Raw genomic sequence first — 17,709 nt, forward strand, 5'->3', positions numbered from 1 at the left:
TCAATTTAGTTGAAAAAGAAATGTTTGTAATTTAAGTATTAGTATCAATATCAATTTTTCATATTAATAAAATTAAAATATATTACCATCATTGTCAAACCCCTATTGGTCAAGATGAACCTTGCATGAATCAAACCATAGAGCAGTTCTGCAGCTTGTTCAACAATGTCACCCTGACTGGGATTCTCATCCACTTCATCATCTAAAGATGAAATTTAATTGTATACAATATCAGCAACCTTGATGTAACTACATGTATAAAAATGTAATTGAAAAAAAAGCAAATACTTTTCATGTTCCTTGTACATAGCAGCCACGGGTGCTATACTCTAATAATGAACTTTGAATTTTTTGTTTGTTTCAAACCATGTTTGTTAGGAATTACACATACAGGGTGATTCAGAAAAGATTGGAAAAACTTTAAGATTAAGGCCCTCTTCACACTGGGGAAACTAAAATCGAGCTCAAGTTGCCCGTTCTCCCTCACACAGTGCTACTAAAAAAATATTCAAAATTTACTTTGGTTACAGTGGCTCCCAACAATGCGTTTCAGACGTGTATATGCCTTTAGAATGGTTTTCCCTTTTTTAACACTGCCAGTATATTTATAATATATTTATAATATTTTTATGTCTTTATAATGGTTCGCCACTTTTTCGATCCTCCCAGTAATGAGGCTTTTGAGTTATATCCATGTAATAACATTGATTTCAACCCTTTTATATCTTCTCAAGCTTGAAAATGAAAAGGTGTGTCTATTGTCTTTTAATATTCAACTGCATAAATTCATATAGTTTATGATGTTTTAAAATTAATTATGGGCCCATAAAGTACATTGAAGAAATTCCACAGCTTTAAGTAAGCATTTTTTTGAATCAGAAATAGGCAGATGGATAACTTGAAGTTCAAGTGGGGGGAGGGGGGAATAGGAATACCTAGCACCCCTTAAAAAAAAATTCATTTCTACGTTTCTTTAAATCTAGATTTGTTTCTTTCATGTGTCACGCAGGAAGTCGCCATATTAGTTAACTTAGACACGGTTTATATGTTCCTCAAAGAAAGAGAGAGATATATCACGTGATCCAAAAAGCCTCATTGAAGAAAACCCGGGCGGCGCCTGGGTTTTCTTCAGTGAGCAGGGGCAGCATATATACTGCATCAATCTTAATTCTCCTGGAGGGCGAATGGTAAGCGTTATGTCACACATTGGTGTTTACACAAAACAACGATCTATGTTTAATTGCTTGCTTGAAACATAGGCAGAGATAGACTTGGAAGTCTGGGGAATGCACAATGATTGTTACAGGGGATCGTTATATACATTAGATCAATCAGCTCCATCTTTGATGCCCCTGCATTTCAAGTATTGAAAATGCTTTTACACAAGCTAATACTTTTTTAAATAACTTAAAACAAGTTTTGAACTCAGATAAAAATTGTAACTGTCCATTAAAAAAAGCAAAGTCTGTCATAGTGAAGTTCTACTGTATATACATGCATGCATGAAGGGACAACAGACCTTTTAATAATTGAAGTAGTTAGGTTAACCTAGGACGCAAGTGATGCAGTGGGATTGGCAAGAAAGGAAAAATGCTTTCCCTATTTGCCCTGAATTCACTCCAGATAGATAGTACTTTCTCAGTATACCCATGTCAAAAATCCCCCCCCCCCCTGCTGTGCTGAAGAAAATACAACTTTCACTGCAGAGAAACATATCTGACCAGATATTGTTGTACGATATAACTGGTTGATGCATAAAAAAAAAAGTTTTGTTAATTCCTTACCTGTTTTCCCTGAACCAAAACATGTAATATTTGTTAAACATGGAAAAATAAGTTTTTTTTCCATGGTCATTTATTAACTCAACCAAAAATTAATGATCCCTTAATTTTTCACACATCCAAACAATGTGAAGGATTTAAGTGTAATATTTCACAGTTCTTTTTCATTTAACCAACATATTAATTATATTGTGTCTAAAGCATCCAGAAGTCTTGGTTTTACAATTCGTAATAGTAAGCTTTTTCACAATGCTGAAACTATTTTGTTACTTTTCAATTCCTATGTTCAATCTGTTTTGGAATACTGTAGCATAATTTGGAATTCACGTTGCTTATTTAATATAGTTAAAATTGAATGTGTTCAAAACAGGTTTTTACGCTATGTATATTTTAAGAAACATCAGTCATATAATTACTTACCAAGCGAAATACTTCGCTCATCGCTCAATTATGATTCCCTTGAAACTCGCCGTCTCAGGGCCCTTACTAGGTTTTTTGTAAAAATTCTTCACTTTGATATTGATGCACTTCTAAATATTATTACTTTTTACTGCCCACGACTCAATCTTAGATGTCGTAATCTTTTTTATGTACCTCCATATTGTTCTGATGTTTTGAAAAATTCCCCATTGTACCGATTTCTGAGATGCAGTAATACTGATGTATATTTTTAAAAACTTTTAATTTTGTATATACATATGTTTTTATCTTTATCTTGTATTCATTTATGCAAACTGTAACTGGGCTTTTGCCTGTAGTTTGTATTTTTAAATAAATAATTATGTAGTAGTGATCTGATTCAACAAATTCAAGTTAAATTAATTAATAGCTTTCAAGTTCATTTTTTCCTTACAAAATAACAATTAGCTAACATTTTTATAAACATCAAGAATGAATTTTTAACAGGAATTAATTTGATACATTTTCCTGAAGAACTTAAATAAAAAAAACCAAATATTTATAACCAAGTGGAAAAAGAAGGTTCACTTACTTTTAAGTGCCATTTGCAAATGGACACTCAATATTCATAGACTTTGACAAATCAAAAAAAAAAACTTTGGTGCCAGAAATTTTTCATACGAGCCAAGCTTCTTTTTTCTAGAGAAAAAACTAAAGTCTCTAGTGTTTGGTCAGAACATGATATCTCCAAAAAAATGTATTTTTGATCTAAAAGTGAGTCTTGCTAATTATAACTAATTAGATGTGGGATAAATGCACAAATACGTGCATACAGCTAAACAACATGCTCATGTATGATATTTTCATTTGTATTTGTGTGTATGCTTTATTTTCGATTTTGTAATGACAATGAAAATGCTTGTATCTCAAAACTGTGATTTTTGGAGATTAAAAGAGAAAAGTACACATGCTATAAATTCTAGTCGAAGTATCTGTTTATAAATAGCAGAGGCAGATTTATGACTGTGTCGCCTGTTGGCTATTAGAATTTTGTGACCCTTCTTCTGTTCGAATTTGATGTTTTTGACCACAAATTACTTAAATTCACTGACTTGCACTACAGACTGCTTAGGGCCCATAAATTGTACAAAATGCAAGTCATTAGAATTTATATATACAAAGAGGGGGGCAAAGAAAAAATATAGCGTTTTACATCAAACTAATTCAAAGTGTGCTGCTGATAAAGACCAAAACATTGGTTATGTATTACAACAGTTCGTTTTTAAAATTCTATTTTTTTAAATTAAGGTTTATGTTTATTTGAATTTTTTTTTATAATTATTTAAACTATTAAATCATTAATTAACAAAAAATTTAGTCTGCATAATGATTATCAATACTAAGAGGCTAACTGTATGTACAAGGTTTTTACCATGGTAAATACCTAGTTCTTACTACATCCTGATAAAAACTATTTTTTACCAGTAAAAATCCCAACCCTACTACGATGATATCGAAGAAATGTGTCACTTAAACTTAGCATTTACATACAGAAAAGTTTAGGGGCCAATACTGGTTTTATAGTTGCCATGGTGACTTGGAATTTATCGAAACCTGAATTTGATATACATCAATCTTCAAAGAAAACATTTTGTTGCAGTTCAACACAGTGTTAATCATCAGCAGCTGGAACCTTCCACATACGCAACTTGTCTCAATTCTTGAAAAATAATTACATAGTTTTTTTCTGGCTGAAAACCAAACAACAACTACTTTATTATTCTTACAACAGAAAATATTTGATTCGCAACATTCTGGATACAAAATAAAATCTGTTGACCTGAAAAAAAATGTGCATGACTATTTTATTAATTATTTGACTGAATCGTTCATAAAAATACAAAGGAACATAAGAAATCATAAATCTCCATGAAAGTATTTGAGAACATCTCAAATAACTAAAAAAAATATATCACCTGGTTCCATATCCATAATAATATCCAATGCATTTCGATACTGAGGAACATGCTCAGCCAAGCCTGTTAGATTAAACTTATCTTGTATGTAAGCTTCATCAACCTAATAATACAAATTTTAAATGAGACTAGATTAAGATACACAAAGAAATTCAATGGATCCAGCAAAACCAGTCATTATCCAGAATACAAGATAATTTTCTAGGAAATCTATAACCTTTAACCCTTTCAAACCCTGGGCCCCCCGAATGCATGGGTGACTTTTTCTCACTGTAGAATTTTTCATCTGATCTCGGGGAGTTAAGTCCCGACATAGATTGTGTAAGTTTTGAGTTAGAAATACTGCGAATATGAACTTTCATCAAAGGGCAGGGCTTAAAGTTGAACTTTTGGGACGTGGGGGTGACTTTTAAAATGGTTTCTCAAGGAGAAAGTGTCTTCTGAAAGAAGTATGATTTATTATATAAAATTAAACAAAACTCTGGAAAAAATTATATATGATGAATATACCCTGCATCACCTTGGCTGAAGAAATTGAATTATTGCTCCAGAAAAAAAAAGGAAAAATTGAAAAAATAAAGATTTGTTGATATTTATACTTTTAAGGAATTTTTTTTAATATAAAAAATGCAAAACACTTTGGAAATTCCAAAAAATGAATGCTCAGGTAGAGATAGATGCGAGGTGAGAATATTCTCCTGTATTTTAAATATTCTCCAATTTTTACAAGAAAAATGAATATTCTCAATGAAATTTTTTTACTAATTTTGTTTATATTATGAAATATAAATCAGTTTTCTTTGCCTGATATTTAAAACAAAGCAATTTTTGACATAGTCACCCCCCCCCCCCCCCAATGGTGACTTTTAGTTTGAGAACATTCTCTTGGTCATGTGATGAGAGGTTTTAAAAGTTTGGTCATGAATATTTTAGAAACCTCAAGATTAAAAAACCTTAAAAAATTACTTCAAAATTAGATAAATTTTCAGAAATAAGTTCAAAACAAAAGAAATTAAACCAGAGTTGATTGACAAAGGAAGCTATTCTCATACAATCACCTTCATTCTAAGATACAGAACTGTTGTTTTCTTCAATATCTGTACATACACTTACATTCTGTGTATCACTCACATTTCTTTGTAAGTTGTGCAATTCAGCCACGTTGTGGTTTCATTATCTTGCTTTCAAACTTTAATATGTGGGCTACAAACTTTTTATTCCCGTTCCTCTTGATAGGGAAAGAGATGGGGACATAGAATATTCTCTCGAAGGACTACTATTGTAAATTACTAGAGAATATTCTTATAGAAAATAATGAGACTTATTCTCAAGTTATTTATAGAGGATTTATTATAATACATGTTATCACATATATTCTTGAGAATACTCTATGGAAGGACTATTAATAACTTGAGAATAATTCTTGACTTCGATAATATTTCCCAGTAATTTATAAAAGTAGTCCTTCCAGAGAATATTCTCAAGGATATTATATATAACTATATTATAAATAGGTTAATAAATATTTTCATCAAGCACTTATAATATTCTCAAGTTAATTATAATAGAAATTGCTCTCATCCCTCTCTCTCGATAATATTCTCCTAAAGATTATTCTCGAGAATTTTACATCTCTATGCTCAGGTCTAAAAAGGGTTAAGTAAGCATGGTACACTGCAGGTACCTCATCATCATTGGAGTGGTTATGTTTTAAGTCACAAGATTTCATGTATCACTGTGTGAAATATAAATTTAATAAAAAGCCAGATATATACTGGGTCATTCCATATCAAATCGCCCAGCCATGACACCCATAGTCTCTGATTTCAATGATTTTTTTTTTACTTGTTGCATTTACCATCCTTATTAACCGTGTGAAAAATTATTTGCATACCTCTAAAACTTTTTAAGAAAAAAAATGTTGAAATTTATCAAAAATTGATGCAGATGACTTTTCCGAGGCTCAATTTTTAAGCGCCATTGTTTGAGAAAATAAATCATAACTTTTTCTTTTTCAATATATTCAAGTGAAATTTTCACTAAAGTGTTCGCAAAAACATACAAAATATGAATAAAAATAATTCATACACTTACATTTGAAATTTACATGCAAAAAAATTATGTAAACTTTGTTTTTGTGGAATTTTTCGTTAGAAAAAATACAAATTTTCAAACATATTTTTAGACCAGAGACACAGCAGTTACCAAAACAACTTTTATTTTAAATTTCTCCTAAATGTATGAAGTAAAATACTGGAGAAAAAAAATAATGGTTTTTTGACCGTTAATATGTTTATTCTGGCTCGCAACACAAAACTAATAGAAATAAGACTGGATCGTTTCGATTTCAAATCATTCAACTAGATACTGAAATGCAACCCATCATACCGGATTCCAATTATTATTTTTTGTTTATTGCTTCTACCATGCTTGTTGACCATGCAAAATTTCATGTACATATCTCAAAAACTTTGAGAAAAAAAATGTTTTCTAACCTCACAAATGATGTCTCTTAGGCTAACCCCATTCAAGCAATATTATTTGTGAAAATATATCATAACTTCGCAGATTTCCAATATATTCAAATGAAATTTCCACTAAAATGCACACAAAAAAAAAATGCAGATTATGAATAGAAAAGAAAAAGTATTTAAGAAAAGTTATTTAAATTTAATTTTTTTTTATTAATTATTAATTTTTTTATTTTTAACATAATTTTTTAAACACTTTTTTTGGTAAACAACATGAATTTTCAATTTTTTTTTAAATTTAATCCTATTAATATATTAAGAAGAAGACTAGAAGAGTAAACATTATTTTGACAGTTAATTTGTTTGAGTAACAAAACGCAATTGTACTTATATGACTACATTAATTATATTTGTACATTTTGACTTATGCTTAGTAAAAAGAAATTTATATTTCATTTTTCATGTACGCTTATACATTTATTACAGTATTCACTAAATTAAGTTTCATAAGTAGTTAATGCAATAATTCAAAACGATTAATAAATTTAAAAATTCTAGGATTAAATGAATTCCTGAAATAATTAGAAATGTTAACGTAATGTGTCAAATGGGAGTTGGTGAAAAAAAAGTAAGAAAAAAAAAGTAGTAAAACCTAATGCCATTTTGGTGAATAAAATAATTTTTTAAATTAAACCTTCATGTTCAGATTCTTAGAAAAGTGTTGAAATTCAAATAATTAATTTCACTTTTAACTGATCTATAAATATTTCTTATGATGCAACAAAGGCGAACTTTTGCAATCTGATATATTTTCGCATAAAGAATTAGTTTGTATTTGATAAATCCAGATAATATTATTATACAAATACAACGCCACAACAGGCAAAATGCCCAACGAGGTGGCTGAGAAAAAGATGCACATAAAAATATGGATGTCATATAATTTAAAAATACAGCAACTAAATTAAAAATGTAATTAACAAAAATTGTAAACAATATATACACATGATAAAATATTATACAATGCCCATAAAGAATACTTATAGTTGTCTTATTCTAAGTATGGATAGCTTCTTGATTTACCCCAACATGTTTTGTATTTCTTTCGAAAATCATATATATAGATGTATTTTTGAAATTTTTCAACCTCTATACATTTTTCCCAAGAAATAATTTAAAATTTCTGATAAAAAGCCAGAATATGAGGCATTAAATCACAAAGAATGAAATAATTATCAGCTACAACCTAATTGTTGTAGCTAATACAACCTAATTGTTGTAGCTGAGGCAGATGGAAGAGAAAACCTAATGTATATAATGCCTGGTGGTGATATATTAGATGTGATGTTTCTTGTTGTGATGATGATTGTAAAAAATAATAGCTTCTGTGAAGATATAAACTATATATAAACTATGGCCACTGGTCTGTCCTTCACAGGGCAGCTGGTGTCTTATTTAATTATAAGACTTCATCATCCCAGCAGGTGATGATAAAATCACTGCTGCTGCTTCATTTAGGAAACTAAAACAAAAGTGTTAGAACTAAACTGCTCCCCATCAAATGATGCAAGTCTCAATTATGATCTTGCTGAAGACAGAATGTGCTCCACAGAGTAGCCTACTCTAGGGTTGTCAAATTTTTCTTATGATAACACAATTTCCATTTGAGCTAAATATTTTATACTTTCACTTACCCAGGAGGGGTATAGTTGTGTGGTACACATTGAAGACAATGTTTATTCTGACTCCAATTGAAGAAACGGTTGATAATATTTAAGTTCATTTAATTTTAAAAAACTATTTACATAGGTTAACAATATTAATTCCACATAATAAAAAAGGAGAAACTTTTTTCTCACTTGCACGAGAGCAACACACTGAGCAAGACGTAGGTCACGCAAGGGAAACAGTTCGCTTGTCCCCTTTTTTTGCCTCTGCCACCCACGCATCAGGAGGTGCACGTACGGGAGCGAGAGATGGCATGACAGGGGAAAAAAGAATACACAACATATTATAAACTTATGTAAGTCATCGAGAAGAAATATGAGATTTCTCTATTTCTCCCATAAGTTGTAAATACCGATTAGCCTATATGATATTTTAATCGAAATTAAAGAGGAGATAAATTATGAATTATGTAAGCCGAAAATACGGGAGAAGATTCTTGACATTCGTAGGAAATTCTAAGAGCTAAAAATTAAATAATAAAAATTCATTAAACAAAAATTATTTCCAAATTTTTGAAATCATTATTTTTTAATTTAATCTATTGAGATGATATCTTTGTTAAATATTTGATCATGTATTTTTACAACAGATGGCAGCAAATTCGTTCTGGACAAGAGAAATATTCGTAACCCCTCTCTCCAGCTTTTAATATATAAATCCTCCAGACCTTATATATATTTTTGAATCTTTAATTTTTTTCAACTACTGACATCACGTCGACAGAATATTCCATAGCTTTTTCCAACATCGAATAATTTTTAGCTTGTTTGTTAAGATAATTTTCATTTCAATAGTTCAACAAACATTCATGGCGAAGATATTTTTCAACAAACTTGAAGCTTGTGTCCTCTGGCCACCTCACCATCCAATATTTCCGTGGAATTCTAGCGAAACTTCAGGAGACGACGGAGCATGAACATGATCACACTTGCGATCGAAATAAACCCCTCCGTGAGAGAGCAAAAAGACCCCTCCAAGACCGGCAGGTCACGCCCACTGGCGCATGCGCACAGGTCTACTTAACCGGAAAAAATAAAACCATTTGTATTCACTTACCAACTAAATCACTTGTGCACTTGCCAACTAAAGCTGTGTAAACAGCCCTTATCGTCTGCATACATTGTATCGTACTTGGCAACTAAAAATTAAGTTACCAACTAAAGCACTTGCCTCGTGTAAACAGGCCTTTATGCAAAAGTGAAAAATCTGTTACCCATTACATCATTGGACAACAATCTTTTGATCTTGAGGAGTGAAGCAAGTTCTGAACATTTATTTACTGTGTGTTTAAGCATCATAGAGCTTTTTTCTCAATGTATGAAATATATCCAAAAGCATGCTTTAATCCTTTTAAATGTAATAAGAAAAAAATAAAAGGTTTAAGGATAGTAAACTTGTATTTTTCACGTATAAATGAAATAAATGGTTGTACAAAATCAATTCCAGGGCAAAAAATATGCCATGCCTGTAGGGACAGTGAATATAAACAACAATAAATTAGGTGAAGAAACTGAATACTGTGAAGAGATGAACAGTGATAGTAATGTAGAGAAGTAACTTGGAAAAATGTCAATTATTAAACAAGAAGCACTTGAAGAAATAAATTCATCTCTACAGAACATAGTCACCAATTAAACTTCATAGGGTAGCTCCACAGTTCAAGTCAAACAATGCCAAAAGAAAAGTTGAATCTGCTTGCAACACTTTAAAATCAAATGTTTGTAAAGTTTTTGAATTACCAGAAAATGAATCTCAAAGCACACTTAATGAAGATATTAAACAGAAAGCAAATATGATTATTTTGATAAAGTTAATTAGAAATAAGACTCAATTTAATCATCACAACAAGGGGAAAACTGCAAATTTTAACTCTGGCCCCCTGCTTTGGAAAAGGGGAACAAGGAAAAAAATCTGAAGAGTTCAATGTCACTGAATATGCTGTGCGAAAAGCAGTAGAGCTTTTGTGAATGAAGCAAGGTGAGCCATTGTGTTTTTATTATAAATAGAATCAAAAATTAAATTTCAACGATTTTTTGCAAAGCAAGGTGAAAGCAAGGGTGAGCCATTGTGTTTTTGTTATAAAAAGAATCAAAAATTAAATTTCAACGATTTTTTTGCAATCTAATTTTTTAATGCAAAGGTTTAAATTTTCTTTCCTAGTCTAATCTAAATTTTTTTGTGAGCATTTTAGTGGAAATTTCTTTTGAATGTATTGAAAATCTACAAAGTTATGATATATTTTCACAAATAATATTGCTTGAATGGGGTTAGCCGAAGAGACGTCATTCGTGATGTTAGAAAACATTTTTTTTCTCAAAAAGTTTTTGAGATAAGTACATGAAATTTTGTACGGTCAACAAGCATGGTAGAAGCAATAAACAAAAAATAATAATTGGAATCCGGGATGATGGGTTGCATTTCAGTATCTAGTTGAATGATTTGAAATCGAAACGATCCAGTCTTATTTCGATTAATTTTGTGTTGCGAGCCAGAATAAACATATTAACGGTCAAAAAACCATTATTTTTTTTCTCCAGTATTTTACTTCATACATTTAGGAGAAATTTAAAATAAAAGTTGTTTTGGTAACTGCTGTGCCTCTGGTTTAAAAATATGTTTGAAAATTTGTATTTTTTCTAACGGAAAAATTCCACAAAAACAAAGTTTACATAATTTTTTTGCATGTAAATTTCAAATGTAAGTGTATGATTTATTTTTATTCATATTTTATATGTTTTTGTGAACACTTTAGTGAAAATTTCACTTGAATATATTGAAAATTGAAAAAGTTAGGATTTATTTTCTCAAACAATGCCGCTTAAAAATTGAGCCTCGGAAAAGTCATCTGCATCAGTTTTTGATAAATTTCAACATTTTTTTTTCTCAAAAAGTTTTAGAGATATGCAAATAATATTTCACACGGTTAATAAGGATGGTAAATGCAACAAATAAAAAAAAATCATTGAAATCTGAGGCTATGGGTGTGATTTTGACATTTTGTCGGGTGATTTGAAATGGAATGACCCTACTTTAAATTTTAATTCCTTGTCAATTTAATACAGTTCTCATTTTTTCAGGAGAATCTGTTTTTAATCATACAGCATATAGGTAGATATTTTTTACAATGGCTGTCAAAATTCTGGAGATACAAAGTACGGAACAGACCAATATCATAATACAAGAAAAAATTTGATTATAGTTATTAGGATTTATTCAGAATACTCTTCCATATTATGGCTTATATTATTAATTTTTTTTCCTGTCAAGTGTTCTGCATATTTTGAGGTTGAGAACCATGCTTTCTTCTTCTGTATAAATTATTATTGTCAACCTACAAGACTAGGTAAGAGGTCAAAAAAAGTGCACCCCCCTCCCCCCTCCTTATGGACAACCGTTTCCATACTATGTTCACAATGCTCTATTTGGGCAACAGCCACTATAATCCATATACCCATGAAGTTTGCAATAGCACACCTATAATGGAGTCAAATGTAATGTAAAAACAAAAGCCCCTTCCTTCAATTCTTTGCGAGTTTCTTTCATTATACCAGATTCACAATTACTTGTTCGAAAGACTTTCTCAGATTATCTATGGAACATAAAAAAATTATCATTTGTAAAACATATATTTTATTTGAACTCCTCATAATGGCTGAAAAATAACAAATGTGCAGGATTTTAGCTTTAAGTAAAAATATCTTGTTTTAGAACAATACGGAAAAAGAAAACAGCATAACATAGGCCTATAGCCTATTTTGTAACCAGTTGCACGTAAAAGAAAAACCGAAGAGTCCTGTTTTCATATGTGCAGATTGATTAAATTCCAGTTATGGTCAACGTTATCAGAAACCTCTATTCCTGATGTGATCACATTAACAGGCGTACACTGCATAAACTTTTATACACAGACATGTTTTCCTCTTTTGTGGGACTTCACTGTATAATAAAAGGTTTGTGGGTGTAAGATAATTGGCATCCTGGACTCAGTGAAAATATTAAAGGATTTTTTACATTGTGTTAAATAACAAACTAAAATTCATGTTTTCATTAAAAAATTCACCTCGCAAAAGAACTCGCTTCCTCTTAAAGAGCAAAACCAGTTTATCCAAGACCCATCTTCCGAAGAGCTCATGCTTACGTCCGCTAATGCAGCTATTTTGACTAAAGAAAAAAAATTATACAAGTTTAAATAAGTTATGACAAATATAAAAATAAAAATTATATAAATAAGTCGTATTATATATGGAGATGTGTCTTATTTTTGAGAAGATGGGGTATTATATTTCATATAACACATATTTGGAGATATTCCACATCTGAATTTTACTGACAAAATGTTGGTAGGTAGTCAGCCGAGGTGGTTTTCACCAAAACTTTACATCAAAACGTGAATACAAGCTGTTGTCCTATTCAAAATTCCCTGATTAGTCATTTTTCACCCTCGTTCTTTCTTTCATAGAACACGGCAACCCAGTGTTACACAGGCACTGAGAGCTATCAGACCTACATTTTAAATTCCTGCATAATATAACAGGCAAAATTGAGTTATTAGCTTCCAATTTTAGAAGACCGGTGACAACACTTTCAAACACATAACAAGCATTCCAACATGTAAGGTTACCAAATTCAAAAACAGAAAGAAGGACGCCTGCGTACGCACCCTTGACAAAAAGCCATTTCCCCTTCCCATTGCCACAGCAGATGCTGCCACTATATGGGGAAAAAAACCTGTCACATTTCTTTCCAACTACAACAAAACTACAAAAAGAGACAAATTGCTATTCTGCGTCCTTGTGCTATTAATGATTTGTTCCAAACGTCTGGTCAGTATTATTGCTCTACAATCAATTTTTTTTTTTCTTTTAGGAGCATTGTTTTTTTTGCCAGAGGTGATCAATAAATCACTGTAGGAATAAGCAATGTGTGTTTTTCGCGCATCCTACTCTCTTTATTTCTAAATGAAAGATAACCCCCACTCCCTCTCAAGAGTAAGAGAATGCTTAAAATGAAATGAAAAAGATGTCATTTTAAGCGGCCTACTTCTTCTTAAAATCACATACTTGCTCTTTTTTAGGTTTCTGAAATTTTCTTTTTACTCTGAAGTATACGTCTTGATCTTTACCCCCACACATTTTTACCCGCTTGTAGGATGTCTAGTAATCCTGCCAATATGCATGTGCTATTTAGTAATAATATATCAGGGAAACCAACTTTGTTAGACCCAAAATAATAAGAAAACTGCAGCTAGACACATTTCGGAACTGTATGAAGTCCCTCTGAATGAACTTCATACAGTTCCGAAACGTGTCTAGCTGTAGATTTCTTATTATTTTAGGTCTACCAAAGTTGGTTTCCCTGGTATATTGTCTAACCCAAAATGTAATTTTCTATGTTTAATAATAATTTTATTTTACACGAACTTCCATTTACGATTACTGTGCTTCTCAATAATTAGAACTGAATTCAAAATAAGAGGCACAGCAGATCCTCCCATAACAGACTCATCTTAACAGAGTCGAAGGGTCTCTATATGCATTTTACTATTTACTGATGAACATTCTTAACAAATAAAATTTTGTACCATCGATGTCTGTTAAGATTTTATTACACTTTTAGTAATTTGAAAACCATTAAAGTAGCAACTCCTAAGGAGGGGAACTGTTATACCCCGCAATCGTGTTTTATTGAACATGGGGAGCTTTTTTTTTTACCCCAATTTTTTAATATTACTTAAAAGAGTCCGAGTTTATAAAGTTATAAATAATTTAACTATTATTTTTAAATAATATCCCTGAGAATATTATGAAGGAGATGGTTGTTAATGATTCTCGGTTTTTATTATTTAAAATCCTGTATCTAGTCTTGGGTATAATATATTATTGATCTTCATCCCTTATTTGGTCTAGAATATTTTACTTTGAATCTTTATCTCCTATTTAGTCTGAGAATGCTATTGTTTTTGTTGTTCGTTTGCTATTGTTATTTTTTCGTTTTTACAGTAATAATGTTATCCCTTTTAGCAATGTGTTGATGATTAATTCTTTGGCAAGAAATATGTCCAAAAACATGACTACATTTCACTCTTGGCAGTCTTATCATGCTTTCAGATGTTTCTCCTGCCGAAGGAGAAAAAAATCGCCAACTCGGGATTCTACTATATCTGTTCCATAACCAGCAGGTAAAACAAAAAACACCAATGGCAGTAAAAGACAGACCAGGAAGAAAAGTGCAAACAGCCTAAAAAGGAAATCACCGAAAAAAAAAAGGGATTATATTATAGTTGTCCTATTTACTTGTCGACTAAATCACTTGATAACTTAAAATTTACTTAACTAAATCACTCGACGCATGCAAACAGACCTTGGAGTCAAACCTCAACTCGAAGTTGAAAGACGATATTCGAAAATGGTTTCTATTCCGAGGGTAGCCTACAATTGTCCCCATTACTTGCCCGACAAGCATTTCCAAATAAACCGACAAATTTTAAGAATGACTGCATAACTATGGTTTTTTTATAGATATTCTACATGCATTTAAATCAATTTCTTACAATTTTGGGGTAATGAAAAACAAAGGTGACAGTTTAAAACATAAATTACAGTTCCTCCATGAATTTTATTCCACATATAATAGCCACATCAACTTGTTACTATCTCCTATATTTCAAGGTAGGAATATAAAAACAATCATTAAACGGCTAATTTCGCTCGTAAAAAACGTCTAATCCTCAAAAACAACACTAGGCCCTTCAAATTTTGAATAGACCTAGATGGGGCCTAGGCCCGAATATCTAAGGTACATGGTAATAATTAATTAAAATATATATATAAATAATGTAAATTAAATTTAAATATAATACAAAGAATTCACCGGTTGGAAAAATTCAATTAAACTCGATCAAAGGATATTCTTCAAAGAAGGAAAATTCACGTTCAACAAGAGCAAAACATGCGTTTTAAACACACCAGGGGACGCGAAAAACGTTACCTTTGAAATGACTGGCCGAATGCTCTTCCAGTCACCAATAAAAAAAATTATTTTATTTTTAAAAAAATAATGAAATTTATAGTATATAAATAACCGATCATAATAAAAAAAATACTATATATTCAAAATGGGAATGAAATTCATTATATATCATCTTATAATCGATAATTACTCCATTGAAAGTGAAGCACGCAATTCTTTTAAATGCAGTCAAAGCCGTTCAATGCTGTCATTTGTTTGGAAACATATGTCTTGGAAATTATGGTGCGTTAGTTTCATGTCAGGTATATGTGTTTTATATATTTAACAGATAATTTGAATATTAATTGTAAATAATTCGTTTTTAAAGGCAAACACAAATAATTTTATCTTTTTAATGGGATTAATATTGCTTATAATTAACAATACATCTAAATACGTTTTCTAATAATTTTGTTGAGAGGCTTTCTCCACTTGGTTAATGAAGCATTAATTTTTATAAAACAGGTCTTAATTCGAATTCCAGTTTATGAATGTCTCTGTAACAATTGATTTCCTCAACACATCACATACACTTGAAAAGTTACTGTCACTTGTAAAAATATCGAAAAGTATGATAGCATTTATTCCTTGATAAGTTTTTTGTGTAAGGGGCAATATTATGTGCACTTGAATTCAAATACTTTGCAGCTACGTATTAAACCACACATGTACCTCGTACATATTCGATGCTGGATGTCGTGTTCGTGTGGATTAAAAAAAAATCCGGGGAAAGGGGGTTTCCCAGTGATCGAAGAAGTCGGGGAAAGTCAGGTGAAAAATGCAAAAAAAATTTTTATAAAAGCCTGAGAAAAAATTCTGTGAAGAGGTAAAACAAACTAGAAATAACATTTGGAAAAGGTTAAGATTTTGAACTAGATTTCTTTCGTCGGAACTTTTTGTTGGGGAAATTTCCTTTAAAATTCACATATTTAACCACAACGAAATTAAGAGTCACTAGTCACAATTAACTAATGAATTACCACTATTATTAATTTATTTACTCCTAACAGTAAAATCCCGTTTTTTATGAATCAACGAATATGAACTTATCAGTTCCTGATACTTATTACACTCATGTCCATAAATTAAGGATAATTCAGAATCACACGGGAAATCAAAATCTAAAGTAAAAATTTCACCTGTAGAATTATCACACACATCTGCAAGAATGATATGTAAATTTCAGGAAGCCACCAGATGATGCCGATAGTATGTCACAATGACGAGAGTGTAAGAGGGGGGTATATAAGGAATGGTGGCAAAGAATTGTTCACAAGAGTTCTGTAAGGCGCTCAGTGTCATAAGCGAATAGTTATAACACAGAGGACGCATGTGGAGGATTTTTTACGTGGTAGAATTATTGGCTGCCTGGAATGTGGGCGTACTCAGATGGAAGTATCCGAGGAACTTGGAATTGCCCAAAGTGTCATCTCTAGGCTTTGGCAACGATTCCAAGATAACGGAAATGTCAGTAGACATTACAGTACAGGTCGCCCCCGAGTTGCAACGCCGAATGAAGACCGGTATTTGGCAGTAACTGCCAAAAGAAGCAGACGGAGCACAGCATCCGACCTGTCTCGTCAGCTATCAGCAGCCACGGGTACCACAGTTTCCAGGCAAACCGTGTACAGACATTTGGGAAATATTGGTCTATATGCTCGCAGGCCTGTCAGATGTGTTCTGCTCACGGCAACTCACTGTCGGCAGCGATTAGCCTGGAGTATAGAACATGCAATGAGATGGGAAGCGGGGTGTGTTTGGTTTTCTAAGTCTGATTCACGTCAGACTTTTATATGGAGAAGGCTAGGTACCCGTTACCACCAAGACAACATCATTGAACGACACCGTTACTGGGTTCCAGAACAGATCTGCATGTTCAAACCGGAACCATGAAAGCCCAAATTTATCGGGACATCATTCTGGAACAACATGTACGTTTGTTTAGGGGTGCCATGGGCGTAGAATTTGTGATTATGGATGACACCGCCCGTCCTCACCGAGCAAACATCGTAAACGAATGCCTTGAATCTGAGGATATAACCCATATGGAATGGCCAGCATTCTCACCTGACTTGAATCCGATATAGCATGTGTGGGACATGTTTGGCCGACGAGTTGCAGCCCGTCAACCACCTCCTACATGTGTACCGGAACTTCGGAGAGCATTGCTTGCTGAGTGGAGTGATCTTCCCCAAGATCAGATCGATAATTTGATACTCAGCATGCCTAGGGGTTGTACAGACTGTATTTCATCGCATGGGAGACATACAATGTATTAACCATCATACCAACCATGTAATAGTAAGTTTTTTAAAGGAGATATTTTTACAATTGTTCCAGGGAGCA

General features: G+C 31.9%; 2 protein-coding genes across 2 annotated transcripts in view; one reads left to right on the forward strand and one right to left on the reverse strand.

The window, feature by feature from the left end:
• LOC149083844 (casein kinase II subunit beta-like) overlaps positions 1–15,340 on the reverse strand; it is a 32,691-nt gene extending 17,351 nt beyond the window's left edge. Inside the window, exons 1-4 of the mRNA XM_089234234.1 lie at positions 15,226–15,340; positions 12,416–12,516; positions 4,157–4,259; positions 87–202 (exon numbers count right to left, since the gene is read on the reverse strand). Of these exons, the coding sequence (XP_089090360.1) occupies positions 87–202; positions 4,157–4,259; positions 12,416–12,487 (291 nt within the window). The 5' untranslated portion in view covers positions 12,488–12,516; positions 15,226–15,340. The remainder of the gene's footprint in view (positions 1–86; positions 203–4,156; positions 4,260–12,415; positions 12,517–15,225) is intronic.
• Positions 15,341–15,584: 244 nt separating this feature from the next.
• Positions 15,585–17,709, forward strand: part of LOC149083845 (cytosolic phospholipase A2-like) — a 36,833-nt gene continuing 34,708 nt past the window's right edge. Inside the window, exon 1 of the mRNA XM_089234235.1 lies at positions 15,585–15,626. The gene's annotated coding sequence lies outside the window, so the exon portion shown is untranslated. The remainder of the gene's footprint in view (positions 15,627–17,709) is intronic.

The sequence above is a fragment of the Pholcus phalangioides genome, unplaced genomic scaffold (genome assembly GCF_987345545.1).
Source record: "Pholcus phalangioides strain wild (caught in Gottingen) unplaced genomic scaffold, Ppha-v1.0 ptg000008l_1, whole genome shotgun sequence".
Taxonomy (NCBI): domain Eukaryota; kingdom Metazoa; phylum Arthropoda; class Arachnida; order Araneae; family Pholcidae; genus Pholcus; species Pholcus phalangioides.